We start from the raw sequence: 20,069 nt of genomic DNA, 5'->3' as shown, positions 1-20,069 counted from the left end.
TGTTCCAGTCAAGGCCCCTCCATCCTTCCCTCTGCTGGTATCACCAACTCCATCCCACTTCCCTCTCCTGGTATCTAGGGCACTGCCAGATCTCTGTGTTTCTGCCTCCCAGCTGCCTTCTGACCTCCTGTGTCTATCATGCCTGCCCTCTTCTCCCAGTGGGGAGTTCCTTTGGGGGGCCTGCACTGGGGATGGGCTTGGGCTGGCCATGCCTTCTATGTCACCATACCCCTTCTCCCAGCTCCCTCTTATCTTCCTAGCACCTGGCACACAGTAGGCACTTCATCAGGCTTGTTGCCTGCTGCAGCACCTCTCCCTCCATCCTCTGCTGTCATGCTCTGTGGCCCCAGTCTCCTCTGGCCCCATGGCAGTGGCCTCCTTGGTCTCCCCACCTCTCTCTCTCCTCACTCCTCTCCATCCTTCACACAGATGCCAGTGATTTTCCTAATGCTCAGCAAGCCTGACCAGGTCATTGTGGGCCAGACAAGCTTCAGTGACTCGTGACTATCTGTGGGATCAGACACAACCCTCTGGCTGGTCTCAGCTTTTTGGAGCCTTGCTTTCTTTCAAAGCTCAGACCAAAGGCCACATGCTGCATGAGGCCTTTGCTGACCAGACACCCCTGGCCCAGAACTACCTTGTACTTCCTTTGTAGCGATCCAGGGCCTCCCCCAGTGGCACATGAGCTCCTGAGGGCATCCTTCGCGTTCCCCTGTGGCTCCCCCCCACCCCAGCCCTCACAGCCTTGGCAGGAGGCCAAGTGTGATCATTTTGTGGCCGGCCCCTACTGTGGAAACTCTGGAAACCAGCCCCAGCTCTCACCTGCAGGAACACCTGAAGCTTGGGAAGTATTTCCATCCCAGTGACTTTCAAACGTCCTCTGGGAGGTCCCAGAGGGGCAATGATCAGCGTCAGCATCCCCCACCTCCCCACAGATACACCCTCAGCTATAAGCCAGTGGGCTGGCTGGGCTGTCTCTGCCCGCGGCACTTCAGCTTAGGCTGGCCAGGGACCGGCTTGCTCTGTCTGACCTGCTGGGGCTTGCCAGTCCCAAGGTCCCTGGTCTGGGTCACGGTACTGGTAGGTGGGTGTCTCTGAAAGTCTCCAGCTCTCAAGGCGGGGCCAAGTAGCCCGACCCAGGCCAGGCCTGCAGCACCTGGCAGGCCTTCTCCCCTCCTGGACCGGTCAGTCCCTCCTCTGTCTCCAAGGCCCAGCATGTGTGTTAACACTGACCTCTAGTGGATGAGGCAACAGGTGCTCTGGAAAGAATGGTCACCTACACTGGTCACTGGGGGCTCCAGCTGGGAGGAACCCCAGCCCAAGCTCCTCACTTGACAGGCAAGGACACTGAGGCCACAGCAAGTTCGAGGGTCTAGATTTGAAACCAAGCCTTTGGACTCCAAACCTAGTGCTCTCTGCAGGCAGCTGGGGGAAGGGGGATGGGGTGGGGAGGCGTCGGTGCTCTGGACTCCTGGCTCAGTGGGTGGCTACTGGCACGCCAGCCGTCATCATGAAAATGTTTGCCGGCTCTGTCACCCAGCCTGCACAGGTCACACCTGCTGAATGGATTGGAACCAGCCTCATTCAGTTCTGATCATCAGAACTGCTGAGCCATGGAGAGGTCAGCAAGGCCCACCAACCCAGGGTCTCCCTGGGAATCCCAGCAAAGTGGCCTATGAGAACCACTGAGGCCGGCAGGTCCTGAAACCTCTCCTCTCTCCCACTGACTATGGGAGTGGGGAAGGACACTCTCTGCTTTGCCTCAGGGCCTCAGTTTCCTCATCTGTAAAACAAGCAAATGTGGGACCCTTGGGTTAAAGAACAGGCATCACTGTTTTCCAAAGTGGCTGTGTGCATTCACAGCTCCCTGGATTTGTCACAGCCTGACCGATGGTGACGATTTCTATCTTCCCCTGTCTTTGCCAGTGGGATGGGTAGGAAGTGGAAGTTGTGACGTTTGCTGTTCCAGGTGCCTCTTGATAAGAAGTGTGTTCTTTGAAACAGGAGGTTTTCATCCAAGCCTTAGGTGTCTGTTCTTTGTCTGTTCAGATGGGGAGCTTCATTTGTGCCTTTTGGGCTGTGCTGGACACAAAGTCGCTGTCCACCAGCCAGGGAGCATCTTCACCAATAGTGGGACCTGAATATAATAGGATATTCCTGCGTAGTAAGAAGCAGCAAGCAGCAGGAGGATGGTGGATCTTGGACAGACTCCCTGAAGTGGGAGCAGAGAAACCATGGCCTGGAAAGATCGTCCACCTCCCGACAGTCTGAAGTGAATACTGCAAACTCCAGACAGCCCGCCTGGTTCCCAGAAGAGAAGAGGGGAGGGAGTATTGGCCATGGGCCTTTACCAGGGCTGAGGACTCTGCAGTGCTGATCTCTTTGGAAGGAAGGCTTTCTCTGCTCTTTGGAGAGCTGGGGTCCATAGCATGGAACGAGTCATGTGCGTTTGGTGATGCACTGATCAGCTTTTCCAATTTTTCTCTCTTCCTTTTTCCTCTCCTTCAATAGCATTCTTCCTTGTAAAGGGAGTCTCTCTGGAAGTGGGAAGTAAGGAGGGATGCCAGGGGAATAGATGCAGTGCCAGGACTATCTGTACATGTCTCTTCTACAATAGTAAAGAGATGCCCATTGAGGGGGAACGGTGGAAAGCGACTCGGGTCTTGTGGGGTAAGAAATGGCAAAAGTTGCAAATTCTGAGAAAAGCCAGATTTGCGTGAACTGATGCCAAGTGAAATGAAAACCAAGATGAGAAAAGGTTCAATGATTACAATGAGATCAATGAAAAGGTCACTGAAGCTAAACCCTGAGTCGTGAAACCTGCCACCACCAGCAGTGAAGATCCTGCTTGGAGAAAAGAGCTCCCTCCCAGCAATGGAGAGGGGTCGAGGGGGGGCGCTACCAGGACCGTATAGAGTGCACATTCAGACACGGTGTCTACTATGAATGCTTCTGCTTACTTGTTTTTCTTGGACACAAGGGAGGGGTCAAGTGGGAAAGAATTAGGAAGGAAAGATGAAAGGCATTAATAAAACATATGGTTTTCAAAGTGAAAAAATATATAGTGCTGCTCTGAATATTTTATGAGAGACGTTTCATGAAAATCTTTCCCTTGGAGTCAGGAAGACCTAAGTTCAAATCCAGCGAAGCTGGGTCACCCTGGGCAAGTTTCTTTACCCGTCAGCCTCAGATTCCTCATCCATAAAAGGAGGATTGTAATACCACCTACCTCCCAGGCTTGCTGTGAGATTAAATGAAATCAAGTTTGTAAGCACACAGCGCAGTGTCAGGCACATAGCAGGTGCTACCTCAATGTTAGTTAATATTATTATTTTCTTCTTTTAGCTGTGTGGGTTTTATTTGGGCACAAGTTTGTGGGGTTTTTTAATTAAAAGAATGTGTGTCTTTTTATTTTTATTTTTGTTTTTTTAAATTTTATTAATTTATTTTGATTTATCAACAATCACTTCCATGTGCTTTTGAGTTGAAAATTTTTCTCCCCCTTTCTCCCCCCCACCCTCCTCAAGACGGCACACAATCTGATATAGGCTTTACATTTACATTCCTATTAAACATATTTTCACATTAGTGATGTTGTAAGTAAAAATTAAAACCAATAGGAGGAACCATCAGAAAGATGAAACAAAACTCAACAGAAGGTAAAAATAAGTGATAGCGATTTGACTTCCATAGTTCTTTCTTTGGATGTGGACAGCATTTTCCATCCCGAGGCCTCTAGAGATGTCTTAGATCCTCGTAATGCTGAGAAGGGTTCAGTTTAACAATCTTAGTCATTGCATAACATGGCTGTTATTATGTACAAAGTCCTCTTGGTTCTGCTCACTTCACTCAGCATCAGACCATATAAGTCTTTCCAGGTTTTTCTGAAGTCAGCCTGCTCATCATTTCTTATAGCACAATAGTATTCCATTACATTCAAATACCACAACTTGCTCAGCCATTCCCCAATGGATGGGCATCGATCGCCTCAATTTCCAACTCTTTGCCACCACAAAAAAGAGCTGCTATGAATATTTTTGTACATGTGGGTCCTTTTCCCATATGTATTATCTCTCCGGGATATAGCCCTGGAGGTGCTATTGCTGGATCAAAGGGTATGCACATTTTTGTAGCCCTTTGGGCATAGTTAGAATATGTGTCTTTTAAAAAATATTTTCTATCTTGGGTCTAGTTAAGAATTATTTTCCCTCAAGCCATGATTGTGAAAGATAGATAACCTTCCATTCTTCTTATTTTTCAAGGTGTGCCCTTTTCTACTTAGAGTCTGCCCTTCCCTATTAGCAGTCAGCTATAATTCATGGGCACCAATGTTTTCTCCCAAATTACTTTCTTATTTCCCCAGAAGTTCTTGTGGAAGGGGCATGAGCTTCCTGGGTTTCTTGAACACTGGGTTGGGGTCTGTGTTTGCTTCTTGCCAGGACAGCTGGTGCATGCCTCTAATCTCTGCTCAGGGGAGACTGAGAGTGGCTGGGGGGTGTCCCTTGAGATGCGGAGGGAGTGCTAAGGCAGGGTTAGGGCCCAGTATGGTGAGCCCCCAGCAGTGAAAGGTTTTGGGAGCCTCCACTGACCTGCCAGGCTGAATGAGAAAATAAACATAAATAACAGATCCTGCCTATTTCATCTAGTCCGCAGATCTATTTATCTTGGAGCTTCAGTTTAGTAATGAATTAGTAATTAGTAACTAGTGACTTCTGCTTTGTGTTGTCTTCTGAGTAGCTCCTTATCCTCACTTTGGAGACTCCTTCATCTACACCAGGGCTGCCCCAGACACCCCCATTGGAGACTCATGCCTTCGTCTACATCAGCACTGCCCCAGACCCCTTCTTGGCAAGAGAGAACCGTTTCCATGGAGCATGCCCACTGGGCAGACTGGTGTCTCCCACAAAAGAGACTTTGACCCCCTTCTTTCTGATGAAGGGGGGACGAAGTTCATGCTTCTGACACAAATGGTAGCAGGGCTGTATTTTCCCCCCCTACTTATTAGTATTTTATTTTTTCCAATTACATGTAAAGATAGTTTTCAGCATTCACCTTTATAATAGCTTGAGTTCCAAACTTTTTTCTCCCTCCCTCCCTCCCTCCCTCCATTCCTGTCCCCCAAATGGTGCATGGTCTGATACAGGCCAGCAGAACTTTAAAGGAAAGGACCCCAGGGGTGTCTGGCTGGAAAGCTGAGGCAGAAGGCTTCTTTCTAGTCAGGTCAGGGGCCTTGTGCCTATGCCCATCAAAGGAGGCTCAAGCGGAAGTGGATAGTGGCCTCCACCCCCAGCAGCCAGCGGTGGCCTCAGGGACTTCCTGGGGCATTTCCATAGCAGGCATCGGCTTGGTGGTGTCCTCTGGGAGGGAAGGAGGCACAGAAGAGAAGGCAGCTCCCAGATAAGTAAGTCTGGCTTAAAAGGTCAACAGCACCCTCACAGTGAAGTCAAGGCTGGGGGTGAGGGGTGTCTCTCCAGAAGCCAGGTCCCCAGGAGGCAGCCCCAGGGCAGTGGGTTCAGTCTTCCAAAAAGCCCTGCCCATAGACCGGTCTCCTCCTCTGCCTCGGAAGAGGGAGGGCCCATTCTTGTCGGGGGCTGGGGGAGGAGCAGGAGGGACACAGCCCCTTCCGTCTCCTCACACCCCCTGGACCAATGCAACAACTTGGACCCTGGATCCAAAAAACTGTTTCCAGAGACACATCAGCAAGTCAGAGGCAGAATCTTGGGGTCCATGGGGAAGCCCCAGCTCAGCCACCAGCTTCTAGGGACTCTGGAGGAGCAAGGGCCACAGGGAGCTAGAGGCCAGAGGGCTGGGGCCCTGCCCTCGACCTGCCCACATCCTGCTTACCATTTAGTCACCCAAATCAGGTTGAGAAACTTGATGATTTCTTCATACAGGACAAAGACAACGGCCACGTCCAGGCAAACTCTGCCAAGACAGGGAATGGTTCCCTTGTAAAACCTGGGAAGCAGGAAAGGAGTGAAAAAGAAATGTCCTCCGGAAAAAGAGCCCCTCTCCCTCCCTTCAGCCAGGGGGCACCACTGGACTGGACTGGAAGAGACCTGAGTTCAAATTCAGCCTTAGGCATTCCCTGGGCCAGTCACTGAACATCTGCCTGCCTCATTTCCCTTCTCTATAAAATGGGGAGAATAACAGCTCCTCCCTCCCAGAGTTGTTGTGAAGGCCACATGACAAAAATGGGAAATGTGTTTAGCCCAGTGCCTGGCACATGGCAAAGGCTTAATAAAGCCCTCCTCCCTCCCTCTCTTCTTCTGTCACTTCCCTCCCTCCTTCCTTCCTTCCTTCCTTCCTTCCTTCCTTCCTTCTCCTTCCTTCCTTCCTTCCTTCCTCCCTCCCTCCCTCCCTCCTTCCCTCTCTCCTTTTGTGACTTCCTCCCCCCTCTCCTTCCTTCCCTCCCTTTCTTCCTTCCTCCCTCTCCCCCTCCTTCCTTCCTTCCCTCCCTTTCTTCTTCCTTCTTTCCTCCCTCTTTCCCTCTCTCCTTCTGTGACTTCCTCCCTCTCTCCTTCCTCCCTCTCCTGTCACTTCCCTCCCTCCTTCCTTCCCTCCCATTCTTCTTCCTTCCTCCCTCTCCCCCTTCCTTCCTTCCCTCCCTTTCTTATTCCTTCCTTCCTTCCTCCTTCCTTCTGTGGCTTCCTCCCTTCCTTCCTTCCTTTCTTCTTCCTTCCTTCCTCCCTCTCCCCTGTCACTTCCCTTCCTCCTTCCTTCCCTCCCTTTCTTCTTCCTTCCTCTCACTCCCCTCTCCTTCCTTCCTTCTCTCCCTTTCTTATTCCTTCCTTCCCACCCCCCTCTCTTCCTTCGTCCCCCTCCCTCTCCTTTCTCCCTCCCGCCTTCTTTCTTTCCTTCCTTGGGCAGGTAAAGCCTCCTGTTTACACAGGGCAGCTTCCTCCACCTCTAAGAAACACCTATGGCTTGGGCTCTGTCCTTTTGTGGTTGTCATCACTGACGCAAGATCAAACCAGCGGGCACTTCGAGTTCTGACCTGGGCCATTGTAATGACTAACATTTCTACAGCATTTCCCAGGTGCTGACATGGCACGGTGCTAGGCACTTTACGATGATTATCTCATTTGATCTCCACAACAACAGCCCTGGGAGGGAGGTGCTCTTATTGTCCCCAATTAACAGATGAGGAGACCGAGACAGGCAGAGGTCTCGTGACTGGCCCTGGGTCACCCAGCTGATGAGTGGCTGAGGCCTCAAGTGAGGAGCTCTCCAGAGATGGGGACAGCTTGCCTTGGTTCCAGGCTCCCCTTCCCCTTCCTTGCCTAACAGCCGGCCGCTCTCACACTCTCCAAGGACCCAAAGTGTCCTCATGCATCCCAGCAGCTCAAAGCCAAGAAGACCCCGGTGGGAGCGCATGTCTTCCTCCTCCAGACCCTGGAAAGACCCTCAAGGTCTCTGGCTGGGTGATTCAGAGGACGGGGCCAGGAAGCCTTGGCTGTGAGACCCTGGGCAAGTCTCTTCCTCCATCTGGGCCATTTCCTCCTGGAGGACAGGAGGGGTTTTCACCTCCTCATCTCTAGTTCTAGGATTGTCCTAAAGACCCCGACCATGACCACTGACCTTTTGGATGCGTGCCTCAGAATGGGTGCTGTTGGGGTCATCATTTTATGGAAAAGGCTGGGGAGGCTCTGAGGGGGTATTCAGACCCCAGAGGCCAGAGCTCTGTGTAGCACCCAGCACAGCACGAGGGAACAGGGAACCTTGGGAGGTTACTCAGGCTGGACAGCCGTCCCCCACAACAAAGCATCTGACTCTTGGCCATCCCCTTCTCGGAGATCCGCCCACAGGGGCCGGTCCACTCACAGGAGATCCCTCCCCCCCTGAAGTTCATCCCTCCCTCTTCCCTCCTCCAAGGCTCCTCCCTTCAAGTGCTTAAACACAGCTTCCACAACCCTCCTGAACCTTTTTTTTTCCAAACATGCCACACAGAAGCTGTATGAATAAGGCAGAGCCAAGAATGGAAACTGAAAACTAATGATAAGGTGAGCCAGGGAGTAGTCAGGGTGAGTACCGGGCTTCCCTCCCCTCTTCGAACCCCCAGCTGGGCAGCGTCGGGGGTGGGTGGGGATGGGGAGGTCTGCTCTCTACTTCCCCTGGAGGGGGCTCCCTGGGCCCCAGGGACCTAAGGCAGTGACACAGAAGACCAAGGCCCGCGGCCATGTTTCAGGGTGGAATCACTAGTGAAAAATGGATAGACGATCCTAGACATGGATTAGTATTCTGAAGCTCTGGAATTCTCAAGCCTGTCTAGGAAAGTCTTCCAAGTTACTTACGCCATGAGGCCCTCACTCTTATAGATCTGGCTGAAGCAGTCAAATGTGTTTTTATACTTGCGAGCTTCTAGGCTCTGAAACAAAAAGGGCAGAACAATGGGGGCTCCATGAATGACCAGCAAAAGGCAGCTTGTTAGATTGGCTAACTAGCTCAGTCAGTCAATAAACCTTGATTAAGCATCTACTATGTGCCAGGCACTGGGCAAATATGAAAAAATTCCTGCCCTCAAGATGCTTATAATCTAATGGGGGATGACAACACACAAAAGCAAACTGAACATGGGTGTCAGCGGAGAGAAGGTGCCCAGCAAAGGGAATCAACCTATCTATCTATCCATCCATCTATCCGTCTGTTTATGCTGTTATAAACACCTGTTTATCTATCCACATGTCTATCCATCTACATATCTATGCATGCATCCATCCATCTATATGTGTCTACTATCCATACATCTGTTTATCTGTCTATCTATCCATACATCTACCCATCTAGGTCTCTATGTATCTATCCATCCACCCATTTATCTATCTATCTGTCCATCCAGTCATCTATCTACCCATTTTTGTAACTAGCCATCCAACTATGTGTCCACCCATCTGTGTCTGTTTATACTGTTATAAACACCTGTTTATCTATCTATCTATCTATCATCTATCTATCTATCTATCTATCTATCTATCTATCTATCTATCTATCCATCCATCCATATATCTGCCCATCTATGTATCTATCCATCCACCCATCCATTTGTCCATCTATCTGTCCATCCAGTCATCTATGTACTCATCTATGTAACTAGTCATCCATCTATGTATCCATCCATCCGTCTATCCATTCATCTATATTTCTACATATCTATGTATCCATCCATCCATGTATCTATCTCTGTCCATCCATTCATCCATCTCTCTCTAAGTGGCTCTCCCCAACTCACCCAAGGCAGGAGCTCTGGCCTGCACCATTTCTCTGATCTGGACCAATTTACCCCTCCTTTAACAGCCTGGCTCCCCTGCCCAGGGGGCTCCCTCTCTTTGGGGCCAGACTGCATGCAGACACCACTGCAGCTCTGAATCCCTGAGCTCAAGAGGGCTCCCCAGGGATTCTTAGTATGACCCCTCCCCCAGCAAGGCAGACTTCCTAAGCATCTAGAGGCAGCCTTTCTCCTCACTGCCTCTGGTAGCAGTGCCTTTCATCCCTCATTCCTTTAAGGGGCACAGAATAAGAAGGGTTTTGAGGAATGAAGGGGAAGAAACCCCAGCAAAGAACAGGGGAGGGGCGGGCCCCTTTTGTCTTTATTCACCTTCTTTGCAGATGGGGCAAAGTCTGGGCTTTGTGTTTACCTGCATCCTTGTTTTCACCACATCGATTGGGTTGTTGCCGAAGACACTAGCGGCTCCTGCAGCTATTCCGAAAGTGGCGGTAACGAAAGGATTTATCTTTTTCTTTGGATTGTCACCTGATGGAGAAACTCAGGCTCAGTGTTAGACTGCTGGAGACACTGGCAGCCAGGCCACTAACCTTGCCACCTCGCCCCAGACCAAAGGCGCCTTCTCTCCCCCGGCAGAAGGTCAGCTCCCTTCAGGGAGGCAGAGCCTCTCACTGGGCTTCCTGCTTTTCTAGTCTCTGAATCTGCCCAGCACGGGGCCCCTAGCTCTCTGGCCTTGGGGGGGACCCCAGCTGGCTTTCTCATCTCAGCCAAGGCCAAGACTGGTGGCCGAGGGAGCTGCTGAGCCCTTCTGAGGTGTCTCAGTCTGATTTCAGAGACCAGGGCTCCTGGACTGCTCGCAACAGAGAGAAAAATGGTCTGAGCCATGACGGGCCCAAGGCCAGGAGCTGGGTACTGGAGGGGCTCCTTTGAGACTGCCCTCCATCATACACAAGTCTAGGGAGACCTTCAGATGTCCCTTCTCAGAATCGGGGCATTATATGGAGGAAATGAAACATGCATTTAGGGTTACAAAGGAAACCAGTCATGTGAAAATACTGTTATCCAAATGTTTTTCCAATCTAAGTTCTCAGACCCCCTGAAATCCATCCCTGACCCCTTCTGGGGGGTACCTGAGGACCTCAGATTGGGAGCCTACAGATCTTAGCATCCAGCCAAGAGTGGACATGAGAAGGCCTGGACAGTGGGGGTGGGAGTGGTCAAAGACAAACAGAGGAGCTAGAAGAAGGTGGGGGGGCCCCTAAAGCGGGCAGAAGGGGAAGAAGGGGAGCTAGTCAGAAAATGCATCTCTTTGTAGGGAGGAGAGGAGGGAGGGCTAGCCCTGACCGTCTGCCCTGGAGGGCAGTGCTGAGGAGGAGGGAGGGGAAGATGTGGGGAGAGTGGCAGAGGATCCTTCAGGAGCCAGGACAGAGGTGTCAGGTAGCAGTGAGGGCCTCATCACACTTGGAGGCTGGCAGAGACTGGTGCCAATGACAGAAAGAGGTCTGGGGTTAGGGCTGGGGAGGACGCGGGGCCATTGATTTCATCTACCACAGCATCAGTATCCTTGGCAATCCCTGCCCTGAGAAAGGTGAGGATGCAGGTCCTATGCCAGGCCGTGAACCTGGGGCCTCTCCCCTGGCGCGAGCTGTGTGCCCCAAGGGCCAGGACACACTCATTACCTTGGTACCAGTTGCAGAAGGAGGTCATTGTGTAGAAGCGGATGGCCTGGTTAGATGCCTGCTTGATGACAGTGGCTGTGAGGCCCCGAAAGATCCCCAGCAAGCCTGCGAGGGGCCACTGCTGCTCATCACTGCTCTTCATCCCCTCTTTTCCCACCTTTACCCTAACGTTCCCCAAGACACACACGCTCCCAAGATGCTGCCATAGGCAGGGAGGGGCTGCTGAAGGCCGTTCCAGCCCCCAGGGCCAGGGTCTCTGCAGTCCAGCCCAGGAGCCCAGGGAGAAGCAAAGAGGGGAATGACATGGTCAGGACTGCCCCTCTTCAGCAGGGGCTCCCAAAGTACCTTCTTCCCGCACAATCTCACGAATTCCACGTATGAATCCTTGGTATCAGATGTTTCCGGATGTCTGATCATGAATAAATTTCACCTGTAAATACACAAGGGAAGTTGGTCTCCCCGTGACTGGCCTCAAGGTGGCCAGTGGCCCTATGCCTCCTCCCTCCAGCACCAAGGCCCAATGGGGCAGCCTCTGTCCTGGATGCCTGTTTATTTGGCAAACGATAAACTCTCCTTCCTGAGATGTTTTTGTTTGAGGGTCAAATCTAAACTTTCCAGGCTGAGTCTGACATTCCCTGCTGAGCTGAAGAATGTCAGGCTGGCGCTAGGCAAGGGGCGGCTAAGGAATCCCTGGCCTGACACAGGGCCCTGGACAAACGGGAGGGATGTGCCCCGCCACCTCTGCAAGTGACCAAAGGCAAAGTCCTCTCTCCAGAGGCTGCTAGCAACCTGGGAGGGGAGGGGGGAGCAGAGACAGAAGCATTGCTGGCAGAGAAAAAGACCTAGGCAGAGCCAGAGAGAGAGGGGCAGAAGGAAGAGGGGGGAGAGAGGGAGACAAGGAGGAGAGGAAGGGAGAGGGAGTGAACGACAGGGGGAAGAGGGAGGAGAGGAAGGAGAGTGTGGACTCTGTGATGGCACTGACCAGGGCAGTGTCCCCCAAACAAGTCATTCCCTGCTTTTGATCATGAGGCTTTCTCCCCTTGGGCTCATGGATAGACATCAAGTGGACTGCCTCAGAATCACGGTTCTGCCTGGGTGGCTGGCCCACCTCCCCACGGCATTGTGGGGGCTCTGTGATTTTTAAAAATTTTATTATTTTTCGCCTTCATTTTAGAAACAATCTTGAGTTCCCAATTCTCTCCCTCCCTCCTGGCCCTCCCCCAGCCACCAGCAGCACCCATTTTCCTCTTGGCCTCTGTAAGTGATCACATAATCATGAGGACTCTAAAGAAGGCTAGGCCCTGGGTCCCATCCTGCTCCCCACCCTCCTCCTCTTCAATCCTGGGCCTGGGCTCTGTCCAGCTGCAAGACCTACCCAAAACCAGCGTTCCTGACTGCTGAGCTCCTGAAAGTCAGCAACCGGGGGGCTGGTCCCCACTCTGGGGCCACACTCAGCTCCCACTTGTGCCCATTTCACGGACACGTCCGTCGAGGCCTTCCCACCCAGATCGGCCACACCAACCTTTATGGTTTCCAGAGGGCAGATGACTACAATGGCCTCGGTGGCACCCGCTGCAAGGCCGCAGAGGAAACTCTTGGCATTGCTCAGTTTGCCGTCGGCATCTCTGACATAGCTGCTCAGGAATTCAAACATGCCAAACCTGCAGAGAGCGCTGTGCCATCAGGGGGCTCCCTTGTGCCCGTCTCCGCGTCTGTGGCTGACCCAATGAAGGGCTCCCTCCGGACCCAGCAGGCCCCGGAGGGGGCAGGCGAGGCCTGGTCTTTGTCTCCTTCCCACGGACAAGATCTTGTCAGCCTAACAGTGTCGAGGATTGGGGGGGGTGACCTCAGCCATGAGAGCTGCCTCAGCAGGAGGAGGTGGCCACGGGCCCTCTCATCCAGCTCTGGCTGGGGCACGTGGGGAGGCTGGGATCTCTGCCGGCCCCAACATCACTCTAGAATTCTGGGACTGACTTCTGACTGAATCCGAGCCGGGGCCAACACAGAGCTTGGGAGAAAAGCTGACCCGGCCCTCAGCCCTCAGCAGAAATCCATCTCTTTGGGCCTCTGACCCGGAAAAAGGGCCAATGCGCCCTGGGAGCCCTCCACACTGGACTGGGAAAGCCCTTGCAGGCTAGCCGGGGCTTTTCACACTTCATCTCATGCTATCCTCCCAACAATCGGGGGAGGAGGTGCTTTATTTCCATTTTACAGCTGAAGACACTGGGGCTGAGAGGGTGTAGACCGCAATCCAGCTAAGAAGTGACTGAGGCAGGATTTAAACCCACTTCTTTCTGACTCCAAATCCAGTGCCTCCGGCTGTCTCAGCTTCCGGAACCATTTCACAAGGGAATGTCTAGACAGGGAATGTCCATCTGAGGAGGAAATCCATTCTCCCACTCCCTCTAATTAAGGTGTGTGTGGGGGCGCATGGGCAGGACAGGGACTGACCCTCCAGCTGCCTTGTGGGACTCCCGGGCACTCACCTCACTGCTGTTTTGGGGATGGAGCCATAGAACAGGGAGCTGAGGCCCCGGTAGAGACCCAGGAAGCCGTGCTCCTGAATTGTCAGCTTCACACAGTGAGCTGTGAGACAACAGGGGGGAGGGAGTGTTACCAAGGGGGGATACACTGCCAGGGGGGGTCACCACAGGGGAGGGCAGGCTGCCCAGGGGTTGGGGGGTCACCGGGAGGGCAGGCTGTCCAGGGGCTGTGGCCAAGGGAGGGGGCAGGGTTGAGATTCTCTCACCGATACTGCTGTACCGGGGATGCTTGGTCCTCTCATCCAGTTGCAGCTAGTTTTGATGTATTCTGTGGGGAAGCTGATGCAGACTTCGATGCCTCCAGCAATCCCGCCTGCAAGAGAGAGGGATGGAGGGATAGGGAGAGGGGGAGGAGAGAGAAAAGAGAAGAGGAAGGGAGAGTGTGAGGGGGAGAGAGAGAGAGAAAGAGAGGGGGAGAGGGAGGGAGGGAGAGAAAAGGCAAGAGAGAGAAAAATGCTATGGGCTTTTGGAAAGCAATTTGGAATTATGCAAATAAAGTGACTAAAATGTCTATCCACTCCATTACCGGGCCTATATCCCAAAGAGGTCCCTGACAGACACCAAAATATATCTGGTAGCACTTTTTTTTTCATGGTGACAAAGAACTGGAAAGAGCGGGCACCCACTGAGTGGGGGAGTCCCGCTGTGCCATGAAGACAGCCTTAGAAGGAGAAAGATCCCTCAGCATGGGTGACAATGGGGAAGTGGGGGACAACCAGACATGCGCTCACCCAGTCACATACACACATACATACATACTCACACAGTACATACACAGAATATACCCAGACATACACACACACAAACACACAGACACACTCACACAGGTACATACACACAAGTCCACGCTCAGCCACAGACATACAGTCACACAGATACACACACACACACACACACACAAATGCACTGACAAACCCTCACACAGGTATACATACACAGAACACACTCAGACACAGACATACAGTCACACAGTCACACAGTCACACACACACAGAGATACACGCTGGGGGAGGAGGTGTTCCACACCCCATGTGTTTTCAGACTTTTCCCAACATACTGACCAGTTGGGCTGACTCCCTCCCCCCATTTTTAGCTCTTTGGTATCGGAGGGGGAGGGAAGGGTGCTGGCTGGTGCCCAATGTGTGTGTGTGTTTTGGGGGGCTGACAATTCACCAAACGGTAGAGCGAGGCCCCCCCCCTTGGGCGCTGATTAGGCGCCTGCTGGACGCGCTGCTGCTGTGCTCTGTGGCAGGCCCTCACCATCTATTGGGGAAACCAGACCCGGGAAAGGGCGCAAGGGAATGGGGGCGGAGACAGCCCAAGGGGAGGAGGTGGCATCACTGGAGTGTACTGAGTATGGGGTGACAAGGTGGGCAGAGATGGGTGGAGGGAGGGACACGCGGGAGACCACCCGAGTTATTGACCATGACCTCCCCCATTTGCGTAAATGACCGTGACCTCCACATGATCCCCCATGTGTGACCATGACCCTTCAGTAATCTGTCCGCCTATATGGGGGGGCCCACTGTGACCCCCCCACATGACCTAGGCGTCCTGGGATCCCCACGTGACCTGACGCCTACCGAACCTGACCATCCGCGGGATGCCCTCCCCTCCCCCACTGTGACTCCCCTCATGTAACCGGCAGCTAGCGGCGGCCCCCAACCCCCGTGTGACCACACCCCCACTACCGGCCAGGATCGCCTTCCCCATGTGCGTGACCTTGACTCCCCCAGGCACTGGGATGGTTGTGACAAGTCCCAGGCGGAGCCGGGTGGGGCCTTGGCCCCTCAAAGCCTCGGGCCTCATAGTCGCTTAGCCCTTCAACTGCGTGCTCCCCGCCCCCTCGGCCTCAACCCCTCCTGGCCCCGCCCCTCATGACCCCGCCCCTCCAGGCCCCGCCCCCGCTCCACTCCCCAGGGGCGGACGTCGTCTCCTGACCCGCCCCTCAGCCTCCATCTGCTCTAGGCTTTGGTCCCGCCCTTGGGCAACCCCCTGCCCCGCCCCGCCCCTCCGCCCTCCCACTCTGGCCAGAGACTTCCCCGGGCTGAGGGGGCTTAATTAATTAATTAATTAATAAGCAGAGGGCGGGGCAGGCGCCTGGCTCATTACCTGCTTCTGATTGGCTGTTGGAGAAGAGTCGGTGGTCCGGAACGGACCGATCCAGGCTCGAGTCTGAGCAGGCGATCCCCGCAGGTGACAGGTGGGGAGACTGAGGTTCTCGGGAGCGGCAAACGTCTGCGGACCATTTCCCCCAGCCCCGAAGAGGACGCCTTCTGCAGCACGGAGCCTTCTAGCCTCTGTCGGGAGCCCTCTGGGGACGGGGAGCTCACCACCGTCCCCTTCGCTGAGGGATTCTGCCCTCACTCCAGCCCAATAGGGCGGGCTGTGAGAGCCCCGCCGCGTCCACATTTACGGACCGGTAAACTGAGGCTCCGAGAGGCTAGGGACGTGCCTGAGCCGGGGCCTGCCGTCCCTTCCCATCTTTCCCCCATCCTGCCTCAGTTTCCCCCTCTGCCCCACGGCGGCGCGGGAGGCTGTCGCTGAGGCTTGGGCCGCGCGCTCGAACCCGGGCCCGGTGGGGGGGGCGGAGGCAATAAGGCCTGGCGGCGCCTCCTCTGGAACCCAGTCGGGTCGCCCGGGAGACGCATTCCTGGCTGCCATGGGAACCAGCGTGTTTGCAGATCGCAGACCTGGTGCTGCCGAGGCCGGGGGCAGCTCCTGACAGTCCGCTCTCCAGCGCGCCGGGGTGAGGCTGGGGTAACCGGGTAATGTTGAGGGGGAGGGGGAGATCTGCTGGGGCAACCGGATAATGCTGCTGGAATGGGGGGGAGGGAGGTCTGCTGGGGCAACCGGGTAATGCTGAAGGGGAAGGGGGAATCTGCAGGGGCAAACGGGTAATGCTCTCCCCCCTTCCCTTTGTCCTTCCCCCTTCCCTCCTCCTTCCCCCTTCTATTTGTCCTTCCCCCTTCCCATTTTCCTTCCCTCCTTCCTTTTTCCTTTCTTCCTTCTCCTTCCCCCTTCCCTTTTTCTTCTCTCCTTCCCCCTTCCCTTCTCCTCCCCCCTTCTTTTTGTCCTTCCCCCTTCCCTTTGTCCTTCCCTCCTTCCCCCTTCCCTTTTTCCCATGTGAATTAAGAAGGCACCTGCCAAAGTCTTTGGGGTCCATGCCACATTTCAAGAAAGGCAGTGAGTGTCGTGGTGGGGCTTGAGAGCTAGAGAGCTTGCCAGATGAGGTGGAGCCTAGCCTCTGGACTGTGGCCCAGGCTGCCCTTCAGGAGGAGCCCTTCCAAGCTAAGCAGCCCATTCTTCTGCAAGATTCTGGGCAGCCTCTTTATCATTGTTAGTGTCCTTAATAAAAAGTTCTCCCTCAGAACTGAACACACTAGCCTAGTGCTCCAAGATACATACCCTCCCTTGGGCATATCTTCTGTGGCTACTTCTTCAATCTATCAGCCCATCAACAAACATTTTGAAGCATCATGTTGCTTGCAGTCCACTCAGCCCCCCAGCTGCTGTTTCCCTCACTGGGTTTGGCTCTGTAAACATTGGTCTCTGATTTCTTCTATTCTGCCTAGTCTCCTAGTCTCTTCTCCAGCCTCCTCCAACTACCTCTTCATTCCATACTTACAATGACTTCATGCCAGTGCCTGAACCATGTCAATATTCCTCTTGAGTATCACCCAACTGTGATGGGGAGCTCACTACCTCTTGAATCAACCCTTTCCACTTTGGAAAGCCAGAATTTTTAGGACATTTTAACAGATCAAGTCAAAATTCATGATTGAAATTCCCCATCCTCTTCTCTTTATCTCTGTTCATTTTTACCCTCTTAGGCCTGACCCATCCCCCAATCCATCTGGCCAGGAAACCTCTTTGGGTCCAAGATGTGCTCTCTTCCATATTAGCTGTCCATCTTTGATCCCGCAGATGAGATGAGCGTGCCCTGTGTCCTGATTTTTTTTATTGCTGAATTGCCTAGCAGAGCAGGGCTGGGGCTAGAGCCCTGGGACTCTTGGCTCAAGACCTCTCTTCAGGCTACCACTGACCTGGGAGTTGCCACACCATGGGGCGCAGCTCCCCTTCTCCATCTTGAACCAAAGCCTGGTGTGAGGTTGGGGAAGTTGTGTACAGTCAGTGAACTCTAGGAAGGCCTGGCCAATACTCTGCCAAAGTCTGGAAAACTGATTGGGGAGGCAGGGTTTGCGTCTCCTTGGATGTCCTTCATGTCCTCCAGCAGGATTCAATTCAAGCAACACTTCTGGGTCCCCCTTTGTGTGCAGAGCACTGTGCTAGGCACTGGGGAGGGAGAGTCCAACAATGAGAAGGGGACAGGAGAAGGCTCCAGGGTACATGAGTAAATCAGTGTCCAGCCAACACGCCCTGGCACACCAGCACACACAAGGGAGGTGCCTGAGGAAATCAGGGAGTGCTGGGGTTTCAGTGTCTGAGATGGGCAAAGACAGAAAAGTTCAGACATTGCTGCATGGTGGTGGCGAGTAGTCTTATATGTCTGGAGGCCAGAGGATGAGTAATGATGCGCTTGGAAGTGTGAGGGGGAAAGGTGGGCAGCGCTGGCCTGTGGAGGGGCTTTGGGCCTCTAGCGGGGTTTGGGCAGGGAGGTGGCTGCTGGCCTGCTCGGGGCCTGCAAGGGCTGCTGAGGGCCTGCTATTCTTCTCCAGGACCCAGAAAGCCATCATGGCCAAACTGCTACAAGCCCCTCCCAAATTCCTGCTGCCAGAGTGGCACGTTGCTAACAAGAGCCAGTACAGCAGCACTGAATGTCAGCGTGCAAAGTCCGAGCGCCTCGTGGCTGAGAGCCAGAGGCTGGTGGATGAGATCGAAAAGACCACCCAGAGAACGCAGAGTGATGTCAACAAGAAGATCGGTGAGGGGCCCCCGGTTGTGGGTGGGGCCTTTGCCCTGTTTTGGGCCTCAGTCTTCTCCTCTGTGAGGGAAGGCATGTGCCCATTGCCATGGCCTTGGGTCAGGCCTATCCGCTGCTCTGAGTCTTAGGATCCTCCTTTGAAAAATGAGAGACTTAGGCTAGGTAATCTCTAGTGGCCCATCTAACTCAAATTGTTAGAGGTGATCCATGAGTTGAGCCGAAGGGCTGGGAGGCATAGGGCAGGTAGGCTGGGGAGCCATGGGGCTGGGAGCTGGGAGGCTGGGGAGCCACGGGGCTGGGGGGCTGGGAGGCTGAGGAGCCATGGAGCTGGGGGGGCAGGGAAGCTGGGGGCCATAGGGCTGGGGGGCAAGGGGGCTGGGGGGCAGGGAGGCTGGGGAGACATGGGGCTCGGGGACAGGGGAGCAGGAGGATGGGGGCTGGAGAGCCATAGGACTGGAGTGCTGAGGAGGGTTGGGATTGTTGGAAGTCCAGGGACCACGGGGTTAGAGGGTGGAAGGAGGGAGTTTTGGGGAGAACCAGAGGGCCCAGAAGCCGTGGGGAGCTGGAGGCCTGGGGAAGGCTACAGGGTGTGAGCTGGATCACTTAGCAATGGGCCTGCTGCAGGTTGAGAAGATGTCTCATTTTGCAAACATGGAGGGCCTGCTTGTACCATGTCATGGTGGGGTGTGGGGATCCAAGGCTGATTAAGATGGTCCCCAAGCATCTTCCACTGGGTGTACGAAGCCCTGGCTTTGCTGGGAGACGCTGCGTGACCTTCAGCCAGGTGCAGAGCCCTGGGGGGGGTCAGCCAGGTGCAGAGCCCTGGGGGGGGTCAGCCAGGTGCAGAGCCATGGAGGGGGTCATCCAGTTGCAGAGCCATGGTGGGGTCAGCCAGGTGCAGAGCCCTGGCGGGGGGATCAGCCAGGCGCAGAGCCATGGAGGGTGGTGATGGTGTTTCTGCATCTGTAAAATGAGTATATGATTTTAGAGTCAGAAGGGACATTGGAAGCCTTATCACCTCGCCCTCCTCATTTTACCATTAATCTGTAGATTTTTCATCCTCAAGAGCTGAATTCAAACTCAGGATTTACTGTGTGTGCTGGGCTGGGCAGTGTGCCTCTTTGGTCCATCCACCAGCTGATCACAACATTGGTTAATTGTTTGCTTGCCACTAGGCAACACCACACTCAGATCTGGGGACCAAAGCCTCCAGAGAAGCAGGGCCTGCCCTCAGTGAACTGACATTCTATCCGGATAAAGGCCAAGTCCCACTGGGGAGGGAGGCCCTGGCAGGGTTGGCGCTGAGCTTGGAAGGGCACAGGGCCTCTTCAGGGTGACCTGAAGGAGGAGGAGGCCTGTGCTTAGTGCTTGAAGGGTAGGTGGGATTTCAGCTGGGGGAATGTAGGGGGAGGGACAGCAAGCTGAACACAGGAATGGGCTGGTTAGTGGGAGCCACTGGCATGGGGAGGAGTCTGAGAAAGGTCTGAGCTAGAGTTGGGGTGGGAGGGGTTTGAGACCAGATTTGGATAGGCCTGGCTGGCAGCGGGGAGTCTCTGCTCCAGACCTTCTGTGGAGAGATTGATGGGTGCTGGTGGGCAGAGTGGATCGGGGAGCTAGGCTTGGACCCAGAGCCCTTGGGGTCTGCTCCTTGTTGTCGTCCAAGGTTAGGCTTAGAGGTTAAAGACCTCGGAATAGGGTAAGAAGGCACAGGCCAGAACAGGAGAGTGAACTTAATTAAG

The 20,069-nt window shown here is 54.0% G+C and overlaps 2 protein-coding genes across 4 annotated transcripts in view; one reads left to right on the top strand and one right to left on the bottom strand.

Moving 5' to 3' along the window:
- Positions 1–5,104: 5,104 nt before the first annotated feature.
- LOC110193110 (tricarboxylate transport protein, mitochondrial-like) lies at positions 5,105–15,857 on the bottom strand. The gene is given in 11 exon segments (XM_078147469.1): positions 5,105–5,958; positions 8,295–8,368; positions 9,636–9,751; positions 10,903–11,007; positions 11,248–11,332; positions 12,425–12,563; positions 13,389–13,488; positions 13,652–13,699; positions 13,702–14,050; positions 14,619–14,708; positions 15,558–15,857. Coding segments are annotated over 11 exon segments (1,524 nt in total). The 3' UTR covers positions 5,105–5,840.
- TEKT1 (tektin 1) overlaps positions 15,510–20,069 on the top strand; it is an 11,247-nt gene continuing 6,687 nt past the window's right edge. The window contains exons 1-2 of one of the 3 annotated variants that reach the window (XM_020964734.2): positions 15,510–16,194; positions 18,125–18,330. In XM_020964734.2, coding sequence (XP_020820393.1) covers positions 18,141–18,330 — 190 coding nt within the window. In that variant the 5' untranslated portion in view covers positions 15,510–16,194; positions 18,125–18,140. Of the gene's footprint in view, positions 16,214–18,124; positions 18,331–20,069 lie in introns of all 3 variants that reach the window. The other 2 variants (XM_020964733.2, XM_020964732.2) reach the window with 2 other exon arrangements.

This window comes from Phascolarctos cinereus, unplaced genomic scaffold, assembly GCF_003287225.1.
Source record: "Phascolarctos cinereus isolate Bilbo 61053 unplaced genomic scaffold, phaCin_HiC Scaffold_7;HRSCAF=346, whole genome shotgun sequence".
NCBI lineage: Eukaryota > Metazoa > Chordata > Mammalia > Diprotodontia > Phascolarctidae > Phascolarctos > Phascolarctos cinereus.
Note: the sequence above shows the minus strand (reverse complement) of the source record. Positions and strands in the feature narration are given on the sequence as shown.